The sequence below is a fragment of the Mytilus edulis genome, chromosome 10 (genome assembly GCF_963676685.1).
Source record: "Mytilus edulis chromosome 10, xbMytEdul2.2, whole genome shotgun sequence".
Classification (NCBI taxonomy): domain Eukaryota; kingdom Metazoa; phylum Mollusca; class Bivalvia; order Mytilida; family Mytilidae; genus Mytilus; species Mytilus edulis.
In genome coordinates this window covers 10,058,627-10,075,941 of record NC_092353.1, presented here as the reverse complement: position 1 = coordinate 10,075,941, position 17,315 = coordinate 10,058,627, and the positions used below count along the sequence as shown (strand labels likewise).

The window sequence follows — 17,315 nt, the reverse complement described above, 5'->3', positions numbered from 1 at the left end:
AACATTGACAAATACGTTCAATAGCAAATTCATCTATCAAGGAAATCAGGATACGCTCTTGGATATATTATCAGCTGTGAGAGAGATACATACTACATATACAGGTGCTGCTGGAAGCTTTCTATATATAAATAAAAGGACTTAAAATCATCCAATTAGGTGTCAGGTTTTGTTCTCAACTGACCCTGATTAGTCAATTTCTACATGTAAGTTTTTTGTCAATTGGGAGTAGATTTCGCCTTAACAGCTTCTGTGGTATTCTTTATCTAAAGTTCATTCATGTGATACTAGAAGTCACCATTTAAAATATTTATTTAGAAGACATCATCAATTTAGCAAAATTGAAAGTGTAAAAATAATGCTAGCTTATAATTTCTTTCCCTGAAAAGTTCCTCGTTTTCAAATGAATAGAGAAACAAGACGGCAAAAAATCTTAAGGCACAGTAGGTTCTTATTGGAAATCGTGTTTTTTTAAACCCGTCCTTCAAACGTAACAAGTATGTCGTGCATAGAAAAACTAACTTTGTGATGTCAATTCGACATTTTATTTGTTTGAATCCGTGTGGTTTATTTTGTTTGCAAACTATGATTTATATCCTGCTAACACAAGACATTTTCTTCAACTTTGACCATTCTTTCAAAAGAAGCAAATAAGAACTAATTGTTTCAATACGTCTTTTCGTTTCAAATGGTAAAAGCAGCGTAAATAATAGAGAGGTCAAATGTGTGTACTACTACAAGTTAAAATATTTGGATTATACGAACTCTAACAAAGCTTTGGAAATTTTCAGTATCACTATTTGATTTCCATTATGGCATAAGTGACATCAACCCAGTGGTTGTGAATAAACTTATCAAAGGTACCAGGAAAGATGTTTCTTGGAGTACTTGGCATACCCAGAAGAATAAAGTTGCTTGTAAGGACACTTATGTTATGTTAATGGATAGCCACTTCTTTATCTTTGGTTGAATATGAAACAGAAATAAGAATGTAAACAGACCATTAAATCGTGAGTGTAAATAAACTCGTCATAGATACCACGATTGAAATTTTGTATTTACGCCAGACTCGCGTTTCGTCTTCAAATGACTCATCAGTGGCACACGAATAAACAAAAAGTTAATTAAAAAGGTCAAATAAAGTACGAAATTGAGCATTTAGGACTTCCTGAAAGTTTTTTTCAAATACAGCTAAGGTAATATATTCCTGAGGAAGTAAAGCCTTAGTATTTCAAGGAATAAAAGCGTTTTAAACAGTTTTTATACTAGCTTATAGGCTGGTGATACTCTCGGAGAATAAAAACTCAAACAACAGAAGCATCGACTGATTTTTTGGGGGGAACATATGAACAAGAAGATAGGCATGCATGTATGACGTGTGTGCTTATTGCTAAACCCAATGTTGTCAAACGTTAAGTGTTTTATCAGTAAAGGTAATAACAGTTAAATGTGTGAAGGTCCATGTTCCCCCTAATGTGTTTGAAGTGCCAAAGAAAAAACCCAACTTATTTGCCAATTTTTTTTTTTTTTAAATAGGACAAATATTGTGAAACAGTTATCATCCAAACATTTTGAAATATAATGAATAATTGCCAAGTTCTGTGCTTGTTTGAATTTGGAATAATTCAATAAAATTCATTGTTGATTATTTTCATTTTTTTTTTAACTAAGTTGCTATCATAGATAAAACTACTCCGGTGTTCAAAGCTTTCAGTTGTTGTTTTTTTTAAATTTCATTCTATAGAATAATTTCAGGCATTTTGTTGAATGCCTTTCAATTTTTACAGTCATTTTGTAAAAATGCCTAGAAAAATTAGTCATTCTGTATGCCTAAATTTAATTAGTAATGCCAGTAACATATACAATGAATATTTTGTGTGTTTTTGTTATCAATTATAAGTGACTTTTTAAAAGAGAGAAAAATATTTAAAAAAAATCCATCATCTACTTCTACTACTTCTACCGGTTAGTGACCACCGTCATCATTTTGACTATTCTGTCACTTTACAGTAGGGTGTGCGCAAAAATAATGTTGATTAAAATATCAAACAAAAACAAAAAGGTGCAATACAAATATTTAACAGTGGGGATTAAAAACAAGAGCTTTTGATTGATTTGTTTGTCAGGAGCCTCTTGAACGATTCAAGGCTGCTGACAGATGTAACTGAGGAGGGTAAGGCATTCCAATCCCTAATGGTCCTCGGGTAGAAAGACTCTTTCCTTGCTGATGTGTTACATTGTGGGATCTGAAAAGAGTTTGTGCCCACATTTCTTGAGATCATGTCCGGCGGGATGAGTTTGTGGCTTGCTGAAACGTTGACCTCTTGATTGTTGATCTTATACAGCATTGAAAGACGGTGCGCTTTTCCTTCTACCTTCAAGTGGTGTCCACTTTAGTTGTTCCAACATATCTGTAACGGAAGATATGTTACTGTACCGGTTTGTTACATATCTGGCTGATCTCCTTTGTACCATTTCTAACTTGTGTTTATCTTTTTGAAGGTATGGATCCCACAGAGAGCTGGTATACTCGACTGTTGGTCTAAAGAGGGAGATGTAGGCCTTTTCTTTGATATCGCTGTTAGAGATATTGAGGTTTCTTTTGAGAAATCCGATGGTTTTATTTGCCTTCTGTTCGTTGTTACTGATAGTACCTGACATTTATCTGGATGGAATTTCATCATCCATTTTTCTTCCCAGACAGCCAACTTGTCTAAATCTTCCTGGGGGTATTATTATCCGATGCAAGACGTAACGGCCATACTACCATGACGGCCATAGGGTGAAACGGCCATACCCCGAAAAGATGAAACGGCCATAGTACAAAAACGGCCATACTTTGTAAAGACGTATCGTCCGTGGTTTTTTTTTTTAATGTTATAGATGAATTATTTTGATACTTATAGATGGTTATTATAACTTTTAAATAAACTATACTGTTTTTACATTATTTTTCATCTTAATTTTTGTTATATCATTTGTTTACTCATTATATATTTACGTAAATGAATGTGTTTAATCTAATAAAATATTAAAATATCATATTGTTTTCTAAATGATTGTTTGATATCTTGCGTATAGCAAATAGAACGAATTGAACAAATATTAATGACTTTATCCGAATGGGAGATTAATTTCTGTCATAATTAAAACAATGAGTTAAGTTTTGAAATATAAAACAAGGTAATCATCTGATGTTACTGTGATGTAGGCAATGGTGTCATCTGCAAATAGCCAGTGATACGAATCTTATAATTACTGAATTTTATTAAATCAATATGTAAATTTTATTAGGAGACTCTCAAATGACTTTGGATAATGTAAAGCAAGCATTTTATCATGGGCATTTTTGTTCAGTTATAAAATACACTGAATACCACAATGCAAATTCATATCTTTTTACCTTCCTCTAAAATGATACTGCCAACATTCACAATATGAATATTCTGCTAAACTGCACATAATTAAAATGACGAAAAACACATCTAATTGCTTTGTGTTTTTGTTTTATTTTTAAATTTAAAAATTTTAAAATGTAAAAATGTGCCCAAGTTAGTATCCGGATGTTGGCACATATCAGGTCCGTAACTGACTTGATATTAACTACCCTTTGTTATTTCCGGATACAAACTACGTTTGATATTTTTAATTTTACAGATTTTATCACCGTTTTATAGAAAGCCTAAAGATGTCGGAAAGAAAAGTTTTAAACGTATGTATATTTTATCATATAGAATAATAGAAAATGCTGAGAATATAGAGTTCACAGCCGTTTTCGTCATGAAAAATTGAATCCCTCGCCATTTCGTCCATTTGTCTTTGGTTTAATTTGTTGATAAAAAATAAAGCTGTCAGTGTCAAGGCGAAGCTATCTGATAGCTTAAACTGTTGACCAGATGTGCATTTCTCCTTTTGTAAATAAATAGATAAATAAATAGATAGCTTTATAGTCTACAAACATTCAACAAGGAGATAACATAAGCTCTAATGAGCTTTTAACTCGCATGCCTTTTTTTGTGCTCTTTATAATTTATTAAAGCTTTGATATAATAATTATATATTGGCAGTTAGCATACTACTACCTGGAAGCATAAACCAGCATTCACATTCTTCACATTGATTTAATTAAATTGTATTGAAATCAAATAAACTAATATCATAAACATTAGACTATATCAAGATCCGATACACTCTCTGACCAGTCTCACCAATTAGCAACAAGAAGAATTTTAGCAACAAGAAGCGTCAAGAAATGACAAGAACACTATTAAGCGTCAAGAAAATAATTTAGTGACAAGAAATTCAATATTCTATCAGAAAATATAAATTATAAAAAGAAGTCAATTTCTATAGTGGGTCTCATTGGGGTCTAAGCGTGAATAAATTGGAAATCATTGAAATCAAACAAGAGAAAAACGTAACTTAACAGCAAATTTTTACATCATTTTTTTATGTGTATGGCCTCATTTGACAATCATGTTAATGAAAATACTGACGGTCAAACTATATAAAAAAAAACGAGAAACACACATAAATTACATAAACAAACGACAACTACTGTACATCAGATTCCTGACTTAGGACAGTTTAGATGGAACGGAAGACCAGTTTTCCCAAATGACCTGTTTATGTTATTAGTGAATGCATAGTTTTCATGAAATCAGGTAAACTAGGACCAGAGACAACCTGGACCAAGACAATAACTTATTGACCAAATGAGCCTGTGTGCCTGTTGAATGATGCCCAATAACAATAGATTATTTATACAAAACAGTATTCATACATTTAATTGATTAATTTTTTTGAGGGGTTCATATTTTTTTTTTCAAGTTTCAAGAAGGAATCTTAAATTGCACAGTACTGAACAATAGATTTTAAAGATCTTTGACCACATTTATTTTATGTTGAAACCTAAATGTACATGTATATAATGTCAAAATTTTTATCATTATCCAAATTCAGAGAGTATCAAGCTTGAATATAATGTGTCCAGACTTGCCCCAACTGATCAGGGTTAGACATCTGCATTCATATCAGGCTGCACTCAGCAAAGCATTATATTCAATAAAGGTTTTTGGACATACATGTACATTGTTTAAGCTGACCATTGAATGTATTTTAGTTGATTAGGTGGTTGGGTTGCTGTCTGATTGACCATGTTGACATACATGTATACTCCAAATCTTCTTTTACTTGATGCAACATTCATGATTATTTTTCTGTTTTAGAAATACTATCCAGCAGATTTTGATCCAAACAATATTCCTAAGATGAAGAGAGAGAAAAATAGACCTTTCAACATACGTTTAATGGCACCATGTAACATGAGGTAACAAGTATAGACATCTTAAAGATACATATACATGAAAATGATGTCATGTTGAAGGTCATACTTTGACCTATATTGGTTTACTTTTATAAATTAATACCTGGATGAAGAGTTGTCTCATTGGCACTCATACCACATCTTCTTATACCAATTAAATACCATTGGTACCAGGTGGCCTTTCGCTGTTATCTGCTCTTTGGTCGTTTGTTGTCTCTTCGACATAATCGCCAAACTATTCTCAATTTTATTATTGTTAATGAACTAAACAAATATATGAGGCACAAGTTTGAGAACTTATCAGTCATAGTAATGTATTCTCAAAGACATGTTATATAAAGATATGCATTATAAGCATGATAAGACATTATTACAAAGGTGATAATTGTACAGTGAAACCGAACCCTGATAAAACCGAATTTCAGTTTAAACCGAACAATTTTCAAAGTCCCACACAATTTCCCTATCAATTTGCGTTAATTTAACTTGAAAAAACGAAGCCTGTCAACACCGAATTCCGAACGCTTATTAAAGGCTCTTTAGTAAATTTGTATTTAAACACTACCTGTCAAAATCGGTCGATAGCAATCGAAACAAAAAAGTATTTTTAATTACTTGCATGATTTAATTAAACAAACACAGGATGACCCCAAAGGTATTTGAGGTTAAATCAATTAATGAGTTGTTATTTCAAACTAATTAGCATGTTTGTGTCCATGCATTCAGTGATCAAATGATTTTTTTGTTAAGAAACGTTAAACTGCACCGATCGCCAAAAATGACAAGAAATGAACTTTCCCCGAGATCACTCAAATGCACGTTACTCAACAATCTCTGACGCAAATAATTACGGCCACAAAATCTAAATTTTAAAGCCATTTACTGGATTAAGAAGTCATGCAACACAACAAGTTCAATGGCTTTCGAATCATGTTAATTGTTTACGGGATGTCGGATTCCCTTTAGAAGCCCTATATATAATTCAGATGCTCCTGTACATGTAGATTTCCGTTAGCTATTTAGCAATGATAAAGTCCGAGATTAAACTGGACCCCTGCTGCTGTTTCACTCTTATATCTTGTGGCGAAGTATCAATCAGCGGGGGCCAGTTTAGTATGAAAACTCGTGTGTACAGATATTAATTGAAAATGACGACCTCAATTCAACTTCGGCATTGTAATTTGACAGAGACTTGGAATCTGAATTGGTCAGTAAATTAAGCAAAATCGCTCCAATTCGGACATCATTGAACGATTTATAGTTTCACAACGACGGGCGTGTTTGACAGAGTGGCGTTTGGTTTATTTAAAAAAAAAATGTACAAAAAATGTAGCAATACGTATACGTTCATCTTCATCTACTTATATTTTTACATTTACATCAAAATCAACACAAAAATAAATTGTGGTCTGTTGTGTCACTTATTATCCCTTGTCAGTAAGTGCCAAAATAATTTGAATGTCAACTTCCGTTTACCTCTACAATCCGAACACCTGTGAAAACCGAACAAAACGGAAAGTCCAGTGGGTGTTCGGTTTGGACAGGTTTCACTGTACTTTTTGAACTAACACCTAAAACATTGTACAATACAAACATTGTTAATGAAAAACAGAAGTGAAAAAAAGTTAATTTCCAAACTTCCCTCAAGCATTGTGTGCCAAGAAACATATTCTAGATAGTTATTTGAAGCCTTCATCAATATTCATGTATGGAAATAGATAAAAAGAAAAAGAAATTTGTAATAGAAACAAACATAAATCACAGATCAAAATGTTGTTAGATACATTGTACATTGTAATACAGATCTTCCTATTTTCTATATATTATCTGTATACATAAATGGTAGGAAATTTAGTATCATAAAAAAACACTACTAACATGACTAATGTTTGTGTTTTTATTTCCAGGTGTGATACATGTGGTGTGTACATTTACAAAGGAAAGAAATTTAATTCCAGAAAAGAGGATGTAGAGGATGAGACCTTCCTTGGTCTGAGAATATTCAGGTTTTATATCAAATGTCCTAGTTGTGTATCAGAAATTGCTTTTAAGGTACTTATTGATGAACAAATTTAACTTTTTCTCCACATACATGTAAAAATTTAACATGTTTGAAAGTTTAGATCTGCAAATAAGAAATAAAATTATATTCTAAATATTCACCTCAAACGCATATAAAGTATTTATAAAATAAGAACAAACACTTGTTACATAGGAATAGCTCGCCAGCATGTGCAACTTACTGTTAAATTTTATTAAAACAAAATATTGAGTCCCGATGTCATGATATCGGCAACACCGCTGCGTAGTACACGACAGCCTACAAAATAGAAAAACAAAATCAGAAATCATATATACATATAAATATTAATAATCAAACAAACAATGTCCTACTGATAGTATAAATATCTATCTATCTATGCATGAAAACATTTCAAAAATACAAGCATCTTAATCCGGGTGGGGGGGGGGAGGGGGTTCTTTACCTAAACTAAGCTGCCTTACTGAACGGTATACGAGCTTCGAATGACCATATATCTAAAATTACTTAAACAAGACAGCTATTCACGCTTTAAAATTCCCGTGCTATTTACATAACAAATATCATACTCAATATATTTACGCAATGCAACAAATATTGACCAATCCGAAATATCATATATTTAAAACACAAACTTGTTTATCCAATATAAACACCAATAGATGACCACTATGCGGACACACAATCACGTGTGATTGTTTACATAATAGAAAACATGTGTATGCTCAACTTTAATAAATACATTTATGCAGCTTTTTTGATTGAACTATTTTGTCATCCAGAAGTTCAGAACAGGACTACATGTTCAGGGGTATTACTTATTCAAGTAATTTTTATTTACTTGAAGAAGTAAAAAAAATATACACATACTGTATAAGTAAACTTGTAGGACACTTATACAAGTGAATTTTATTTACTCTTATAGGTAAAAAATAATTGGCTTAGTTATGTCCCTAAGACATTCATAATTTTTTACTTGTATAACTAAAAAAGTCATCCTTTCTTCTTTTCTTGAATTCTTAAGAATTTTTTGCTCTAATAGAATTTTAAATTGTGTACCCTTTGCAGATGTCTTTACTTATTATTTAAGTGTAATTTCATGGACAATGAAAATCCCATTTGCCTGTTTTCTTCAGAACACAACACTGCTCATTTACAAGCCCAAAGGAGCAATTTTTGAAGGCCTTGCACAAATACATAATGTCATAAGACCTTTGCTCAATCAGTTTCTTTGTTGAATTAATGAGGTGAAACATTGAACTTTAATAAAAAAAAATAATTAGCAAACCTGGGAAAAATCATTTAAGGTGGTATGGGTGTCTTCCTCCATCTTGGATTGTAAAAAACAGAGAATCAAAGGTCCAGATTTTCCATCAAGTTAGCAAAATTTGATGCAGGAATGCAAATGTTTAATGTACATTTTTCTTAAAAAGTACCAATTTATAAGAATATAACTTCTAAATATTGATATTTTTGCAAATGTTAATTATTTTTGGTTGTTTTTATTATTTTTAAAAATTGGCATTTTAAGGGGAGGTAACTCTAAAAAGTGCATTTTCTGAAGGATTCTGTATGGAATTTTCCTATTTTGTATTTTAGCCGAAAAAAACGTACGGTGACCCTATCTTTTCATTTGATATTCTCAAAGCAGTGTCTGAAAGCTGTCTTTTCCTGAAGTATTTAACAATTCTATCATTTTGTTTAGTTTCTAATCACAAAATGGTGTTTTTTCCTGTATAATCCATACAAAATGTGTCATTTTGTCCCGTCCTGTAGCTTGAGAAAATGCGCGGTGACCTATCATTTTTATTATATTTTTCAACATGTATCAATAGATACAACGTTTTGGCAAAGTATGAACAAATTCTATCATTTTTATTTTAGACTCCCATACCACCTTAAGGCATGTTTTACATCTGAAAACTTGAGGATATTTGTGGGATTGTAAGAAAAATTTACTTATACAAGTAAATTTTTGAGAAAATTAAGGGGAGATTATTCAAACATTATTATTTTTACTAATATGTGTATATTTTTTTTTACTTCTTCAAGTTAATTGAAAATAACTTGTACAAGTAGTACCCCTGACTGTATGTTATGTATTAAAAAATTGTAATTTTTTGTCTTCCCATTTTTTTTTGTGATTATCTGTTTTAGGCTTAACGTGATGCCATGTACAATGTACATGATGTACGAAGTTATGAAAAATATGATTAAGGATGGATTCTTTTGACGTTTCAGTCTCGTTGAAATCTAGTTCTGGAATTATTTCCAAAACATCATGAACATGTGATACAAGTGGAAAATATCAATGAACTTAAAAAATATTATAATCAAATTTAACTCTGTGAAAAAAATATGTATTTACAATGAGTAGATTTTGAGTAATTAATTTTTCAAATTTTATTACCAATCAAGTCTGACAGTCTTTTTAGGCAAAATTTTGAGAAAATGGGTGAGGGATACAATAATTTTACCAGAAACATGTTCATTCCATATTACTTTTTTCTTTTCAAACTTCTTAGATATGTACTATTTCAATCATTTATAACAAAAAAGTTGAGATAATATGCATTTTGTTCTAAAAACAGAGAAAATCACAAATTTAAAAAATTGACAGCATGGTAAATTTGACACAGAAAAGCATAAAAATATGATAAAACTTTCTTATATTAACACCTACCTATAGTTTTTGTTAGTTAAATTTATTCAGATTCGTCCACTTCATCTTTAGTGAAAGTATTTAAAGAAAAAAGTTTAATTGTGGAATGAAATTTTTTTCACCAAAAATAGGTAAAAATGGATGAAAAATCAGAAAATCATCAAAATTGGGTACTTTGAAAGGGCTGTAGCAAATCAGGAAGTGCACCACCGTATGATTTTTAAAGCAATTGCTTTTATGCCGTCGCGTATGGCCATCTTTGTGACCCAGATCAGAGACTCCGCCCAGATCAAGCCATAGTATTTTGTTAAACAGGCTCCTGGTCAGTCATTCTTTAACACCTATGTATGTTTTCTAATGCAATACATAGCTTGAAACTTTAAAAAAAAGTTATTGGATTTAAGAAGTTTCAGAATATGTTCTTGTAGATGTATTTTTGTATTTAAAGGGTCAACCGTTTGACTATCAAATAACATAGAAGTCCGAGTGAAAAAAGGTACATTTTTATAAATGCGATTCCGTTTTCCGCCGTTCGTACGATGTTTCAACAAAATATGGATTCATTTCAGTTGTTGATTTAGCATTGAAAATTTAACTGAATTATCTCCTAATAAATACGGTTTTTTATGTTTAATTTGTGTTTCTTTAAGAGGTCAGGTGCTCTTGTTCATTCATAAAATTATCGTTCATTCATACATTTATCGTAAAATCAAAATCACTACACAGGTTAATGCGTAGTGTCAAATTATTACCTGTAATCTAAAAATAGACAAACTTTATTTGCGCAAATAATTTAGCGGAACGAAACCCTTGTTGAAAACACATAATAATAAGTTCGTTTTCCTTTTCTGTCAAAACTCCGTAATATTTATCGATCACTTTACTAATGAAATGGACCCGTCCAAACGTAGTAGATGCCAAGTCGGTCCAGATGAAGAGATATTTACAATTTGGAATTTTCTAGTTTATTAATACATAGATTGAAAAAAAGTACGTCTTTTTAAATATCATGATCAAAACTGGGTTTGCATAACAAATGTCAGATGAAACCATTATCCTCGTCTTTTCAGTGAACAAGTCTACTACGTTTGTTGACACTCGACGGTACACCGTGTTAGCAATTTTATTTCACATGTTTTCGAAATATTGAAGATCATTTTTCGCAATGTTTCCTGAAAATTGATAAATATCAAAGCAACGTAGAGCTGTTTGTTCTTGTTCGTATAATAAAATTGAGAATGGAAATGGGGAATTTGTCAAAGAGACAACAACCCGACCATAGAAAAACATACAACAGCAGAATTAAGGTCACCAACAGGTCTTCAATGCAGCGAAAAATTCCCGCACCCGGAGGCGTCCTTCAGCTGGCCCCTAAACAATATATATACTAGTTCAGTGATAACGATTTAATGTCATGTTTGTCTGTGATGACCCCCCTTGTCGGGATTGCATGAGAATTGTAGTTTTCTCGTACCCACATGCACTTGTTTCTATCCATAGGAAGGTCGACTATCCATATAAAACGTGCTCGTACCGCATCAGTGGCGGATCCAGGGGGGGGGGGGGGGGGGTTCCGGGGGTGCGCACCCCCCCTTTATTTTTGCCGATCAATGCATTTGTATCGGGACATATGTTTTGCACCCCCCTGCACCCCCCCCTCCCCTTTTGCCCTGGGTTAGCACCCCCCCTTTCGAAAATTCCTGCATCCGCCCCTGCGCATCAGAAGGACACATATCAACTGAGCAATAATGTTTGGAACTTAGTTTTAAAAATGATGACAAAGTAACATTATGAAAATATTTTTATTAAGCTGAAATATACATTTATTCTTTACATGTTTATGTCTTGTAAGATATTTTATTTCTTTCCCGTTTTTTAACATTTGCGTCTGGAAAGTTGAAATGTTTTAACTTAATCATTTGTGTTAATGGTTAAATATAAATTAATAATGAAAATTGTTAAAATTAAATCAATAAAGGAAATTATTGCCAAGGAAGTTACAAACACTACCAGGGGATAATCCATGATGATTTCTTTTTGAGTTATATGTTTCAGCAATCAGCACAATGTATATTTGACCCCAACTTTAGCCTGGTAAACGTGTTGTCTCCTTGTGAAATATAAAACATATTAAAAATGACTTTCTGCTAAAGTCTTTTATTTATATAAAGTTAAAACCTTCTTACTTTTAACTAGACAACACTCATGTCAGGTTTAATTCTTGTATATATGTGGATGAAAAATAAAAGTCCCCAAACATTAACATGGCAGCAATTGCTTTTACAGCCTTTAAGGCTTTGATTTCTTCACCAATTACTTTTTTTACAGTCTTATAAACCCCAAAATCAGGTTAAGATACAAAGTTGAATTCTAGAAATTTTTGGTTATCCGAGGTGTACATCCTTAAATCACTTATACGTCCATCAGTATCACCAGCTCAGTACTTTTGACTGTCAAGAAAAGATGATACTTTTTAATTTGAATTTGATGTTATGAAACTTAGGAAACCATTTGAAATTAAGGAATGTTCATGTATCTCTCTCAGACATTTCTCTTATTCCTAATGGGTTCTGATTTTACTATTTGTCTTTTTTTTTTTTCAGTTTGTTAATGTTAGCGATAATATAAAATATTTTGAGCTCATACCTCATACATGTACATGCATTATTGATTAAAGACAAATTAGAAATATAGTAAAGTTTGTATTTACAAAAGTATCTCTTATTTTACTTTAGACAGATTTAAAAAACACAGACTATGTACTAGAAGCTGGAGCTACAAGGTTATTTGAGGCTGAGAAATTGGCAAAACAAATGGCAGAGAAAGAACAACTAGAAAAAGAACAGGAGGAATTAAATAATCCAATGAAAGTAAGTCATAGTGTCACTATGTGTAGAAAATAATGTAACTGCATAGTACCGTAATTGTAACAAGAAATATTAAATATTAAACTAAATCGAGACTCATAGTACATTTAGTATTTTAGTTTTTTTTTATAGATAAATAAAAATAAATAAAAAGACTGTGCTGAAGGATTTTTTAAAGATTCTAATTTTGAGAGCAAATCCAGTATTTATTGAAGACTTCACACAAACTTTTCACCAACATATCATTTACCTTATTTGCTAACTTATATCATGAAAAACTGCAATATTTTTTTTTTATTAAAAATGTGTTAGACATTGTAACTTACATTACTTATAATTCCGTTAAAAATCACTAAAAAAGACAAACTGTAGAAGCCATATATGTATAAAACTAGACTTCAATGAACACAATATTTTAATGATGACTTAAAATAAATCCCACCTACTCTTATAAATTTTGACTAAAATAAACTTTTGGGCTGAAAAAAAAAACAACAGACAAGACAGGAAAACCAAAAACAATATCTTTTATTTTAAAATTTAACTGTATATGGGAGACAACTCAAAAAGAAATTGATTGTTTTTTAAAGATGTGATTGTAAATTTTAGTTATTAGAAAACCGAACAAAAGCCAGCAGAAATGAGATAGAAACAATTGATGCCTTAGAAGAAATAAGAGATATGAACTCAAGGAAAGCTGCTGTAGATCATGCCAAGGTCATAGAGATGCATTTGGAGTACGAAAAACAGCTACAGAAATTACAAGACGAGGAGGAAGAAAAAGAAATTAGGTAATTGATTTGTTCTATGTTAATAATTATTTAATAGTGGTAATCATTCTTAAATATTATGAGATTTAATTTTATAGTTTGCACAAGTATTTTGTAACATTTATAACTAGAACTTGGTTCCTAATACAAAACTTTATAATTTGTAGTACTGAATAGTAACAAAACTATTTGTCAATTTTATCCTAAGGAAGTTAGCTACAAATAGGAATTTTTGAAAGAGTTTTCTTGAAACGCATCATACTGCAAACTGTATAGCTATTTCAATTTACTTACAGTTTGAAAATATGAAACCTCAATTATAGTCAGATAATGATCATTATTGCACTTCACTGTTTTCATCATATTTATATAGAAATGAAATAAATGACATCAAAGAATATTTGATTAAAATGGTTGAAATTTAGTAGAAATATTTCAACATTGGATGCTGCTACAGAAACTAAATCATAATCTCGTAATTGCTGCAAGTGAGGGTACGTGTGATCAATTTTTGACCTTTTCAGTAACAAGTATCTCCTATAAATTTGATTTAGTGATGTTTAATAAGCCAGTCCTGTCTTTTGTTACTATTGTTGCTTCAAAGAGCAGATAAAATTTATCCTTTTTTATGATATTTTTTAAAAATACTATAAATTCAGAAATTCTTGCAAGCATTTATTATTGCTATTTTGTCATTTAAGACTAAAATGCAATTTAAAATTTTTGCAAAATGAATGAGAAGAATTCTGGTTAGTTTTTCCTAAAAAAAGTAAAATGCGAGTTTAAATTATTGCGTTTATAACCAAGTCGCCTTTTTTTGCAATAACATAAACATCGCAATAATTTCTGAATTAACATCATTAATGTTTGTGTATTACATGTATTATGTTTTCAGATCTATATTTGGTGAAAAGGATGGTCTGGCTGTGAAGAGATTACAGTATTAATGTTTGTGTGTTATGTTTACAGATCTATATTTGGTGAAAAGGATGGTCTGGCTGTGAAGAGATTACAGGAGGATTCTGACAGTGACGAGGACAAACCTAAAACTAAAAAACTAGCAACAGAAAAACCAACAGATATTCTATCACAGGTAAACATAGAAAAACACATCATAATAATAGATTTCATAATGATAGATGAATAATTTAAGGTTTGAACAACTTTTTGGATAAAACAAGTGATGAATTTTAAAACAAAATCACTCCGTGTGAATAATGGAAAACATATTGATGAAATTAATATTTTACAGCTCTCACATGTCTCATGTTTGAATTTTTATTAATTCTTTGTTTTTTTTGCTGAACTAAGTTGCTTTGAAATGACAGTGAAAGGGACCAACATGGTGGTCTATGTCAAGTATGTGGGGACTGACACAATATAAATAAAGATAGTCAATATTAACTCTTTTGGCTAAAATTTAGGGGTCAAGTCCGTTATAAAGAAGCCTGAGCTACACTTGCCTGTGATAGAGCAGATTGTTACCCAGAGAAAACATTGTCAACCGTGGCAAAGCCAATGTTGACATTGCTTTTTCGAAGGGTACCAATCTGCTTTTATCGAGGGGTACCAATCTGCTTTATCACCCTCTCAGTTGTGTTATTCAATTTATTATACTGAATGTCCTATCGTTATGATTATTATTTCTTCTACAGATGAATTGTATTTAAAAGTATGTTCTGTGACGTTCTGTACATAACAACATTACAGGTATTAGAAAAATCAACAATTGAAGCAAAATGTTTTTATTTTTTATTTTGACAGTCAAATAATAAAATCTGAGCCAAAACGTAGAAATTCATTGTCCTTTGCATTGTCGACTTTTGATTGGTCTGGACGAGAGGGTAACATTAAAAAATATTGTCACCGCTCAGCCATGTGATAGAGTAAATTAACACCCTCGTAATACGGCATTTTTACGTACATGTAATAATGTTTCTTGTATGCATGATGCCTATGTAGGAGTAGTGTTATAAATACAATCAATCTTAACCATTATTGAAAATAAGAATATTCAAAAATTATAATTCTATTCTTTCAGTTACCTGTTATTGTTTATGTTTGTCACTGTAACAACAAAACAAATATTTTTCAGAGTTCATCAGTTATACAGCATAAGACAGAAAAGAAACCAGAATCCTGGGAGAAAAGTGTGGGGGGATTTAACAGCAAGAAATCATTAAAAGGACTAGTTGTTAGAAAGAAAGCTACAACTGTAACCTCTAAACCAAGTGACAATCAGTCTGAAAATAGCAATAATAGTGAACACAAAAATAGTCAAGAGACCGAAAAGAAAGTAGCTTTACCTACGTGGCAGAAAATTTGTCAGACTCAATCAAATGGAGAACCTGTTACTGTTAATGGGACAGTTACAGCATTAAACAATAGTGATGTTAGTGCAACAAATACAATAGTCAAACCATCAGGACTTGGACTCTTAGGAAATTATTCAGATTCTGATAGCAGTGATGAATCAAATTAATTCATTTTATGTTTGCCTTGCCAATTCATACAATACATATTTTCAAATAATAAAAAGAAATGTCATAGTAAATTAACACTTATTTCCATAAGTTATAGGTAGACAAATAAGATGTGGTATGATTTCCAATGAGACAACTCTCAACCAGAGACCAAATGACATAAAAGTTAACAACTATAGGTCACTGTATGGCCTTTAACAGTGAGCAACACCTATACCACATAGTCAGCTATAAAAGGTCAAGAAATGACAATGTAAAACAATCCAAACAAGAAAACTACTGAATTGATTATGTACAAAATAATGAATAAAATTTGAAAAAAATTATATTACAGACTTCTGACTTGGGACAGACACACAGAATTTGGTTCCTTTAAACTAGTTTTGGGGTGACAAAAATCCAATAACATGGGACAGTGGTGTAACAGTACAACTTAAGGGCATACGATACAGTTATAGGGGAGATAATGACGTTGCTTACGTAAAATGTTATTTTCGCAACGTCAAACTGTGACATATCTGGAAAAGATGCATTTCTTGACTGATTTTTATCATTCAAACTGATTTAATTTGAAAAAAGTGCATGAACCCCCATTTTTTAAAACCACATTTTGTTTCATTTTGCAGGGAGATTATGTGCACCAAATTTTATAAAACTGTAAATTTTTTTTATGTTGATAAATATACAGCAAAAGATTACGTTTTTTTCTCAATTCATGACCATTTGATAAATATGCGTTGTTTCTGAATAAAAAATGCATAAGTTTTTAGAATACTTATAAAATACAGAAACTACAAATTATATAACAAAAACAATTTATGTTTATCTTTTAAAACAAAAAAGTTGTGGCTTTCTTTCAATGATAAAATACGGCCACAAATCAGAATTTTTAGCAATTATACAAAATTTCGACCTCATTTAACTCGAAAAGTAGCACATGAAGATATATTTTTTATAACACATTTGATTTAATCAGGCAAAAAATAGTCGAATGAAAATTTTCATCAAACTGTAAATACAGGATCAAAACTGTATCGTATGCCCTAAAGAACGAACAATAAAAATCAGTTGAAATAGGCATTAAGCAACGAACAATCATTGAAAAGGGCTTAATTCATAAAATTGATTCAAAGCAGAAATACATCTAACAAAACAAGACCATACAT

General features: G+C 31.2%; 1 protein-coding gene across 1 annotated transcript; it reads left to right on the top strand.

The window, feature by feature from the left end:
* The first annotated feature begins 3,588 nt into the window (after window positions 1-3,588).
* Window positions 3,589-16,220, top strand: LOC139493356 (splicing factor YJU2-like). The gene is made up of 7 exons (XM_071281703.1): window positions 3,589-3,712; window positions 5,229-5,329; window positions 7,234-7,378; window positions 12,765-12,899; window positions 13,506-13,687; window positions 14,636-14,759; window positions 15,762-16,220. The coding sequence occupies exons 1-7, from the start codon at window positions 3,689-3,691 to the stop codon at window positions 16,146-16,148; spliced, it is 1,098 nt and encodes a 365-aa protein (XP_071137804.1). The 5' UTR covers window positions 3,589-3,688; the 3' UTR covers window positions 16,149-16,220.
* The last annotated feature ends 1,095 nt before the right edge of the window (window positions 16,221-17,315 follow it).

Excerpts from the sequence above, each read along its gene's own strand:
- LOC139493356 (XM_071281703.1), top strand. The coding sequence starts at position 3,689 with ATGTCGGAAAGAAAAGTTTTAAAC. Across the intron at positions 12,900-13,505 it reads AATTAAATAATCCAATGAAA|TTATTAGAAAACCGAACAAA; the intron begins GTAAGTCATAGT and ends TGTAAATTTTAG. Across the intron at positions 14,760-15,761 it reads CAACAGATATTCTATCACAG|AGTTCATCAGTTATACAGCA; the intron begins GTAAACATAGAA and ends AATATTTTTCAG.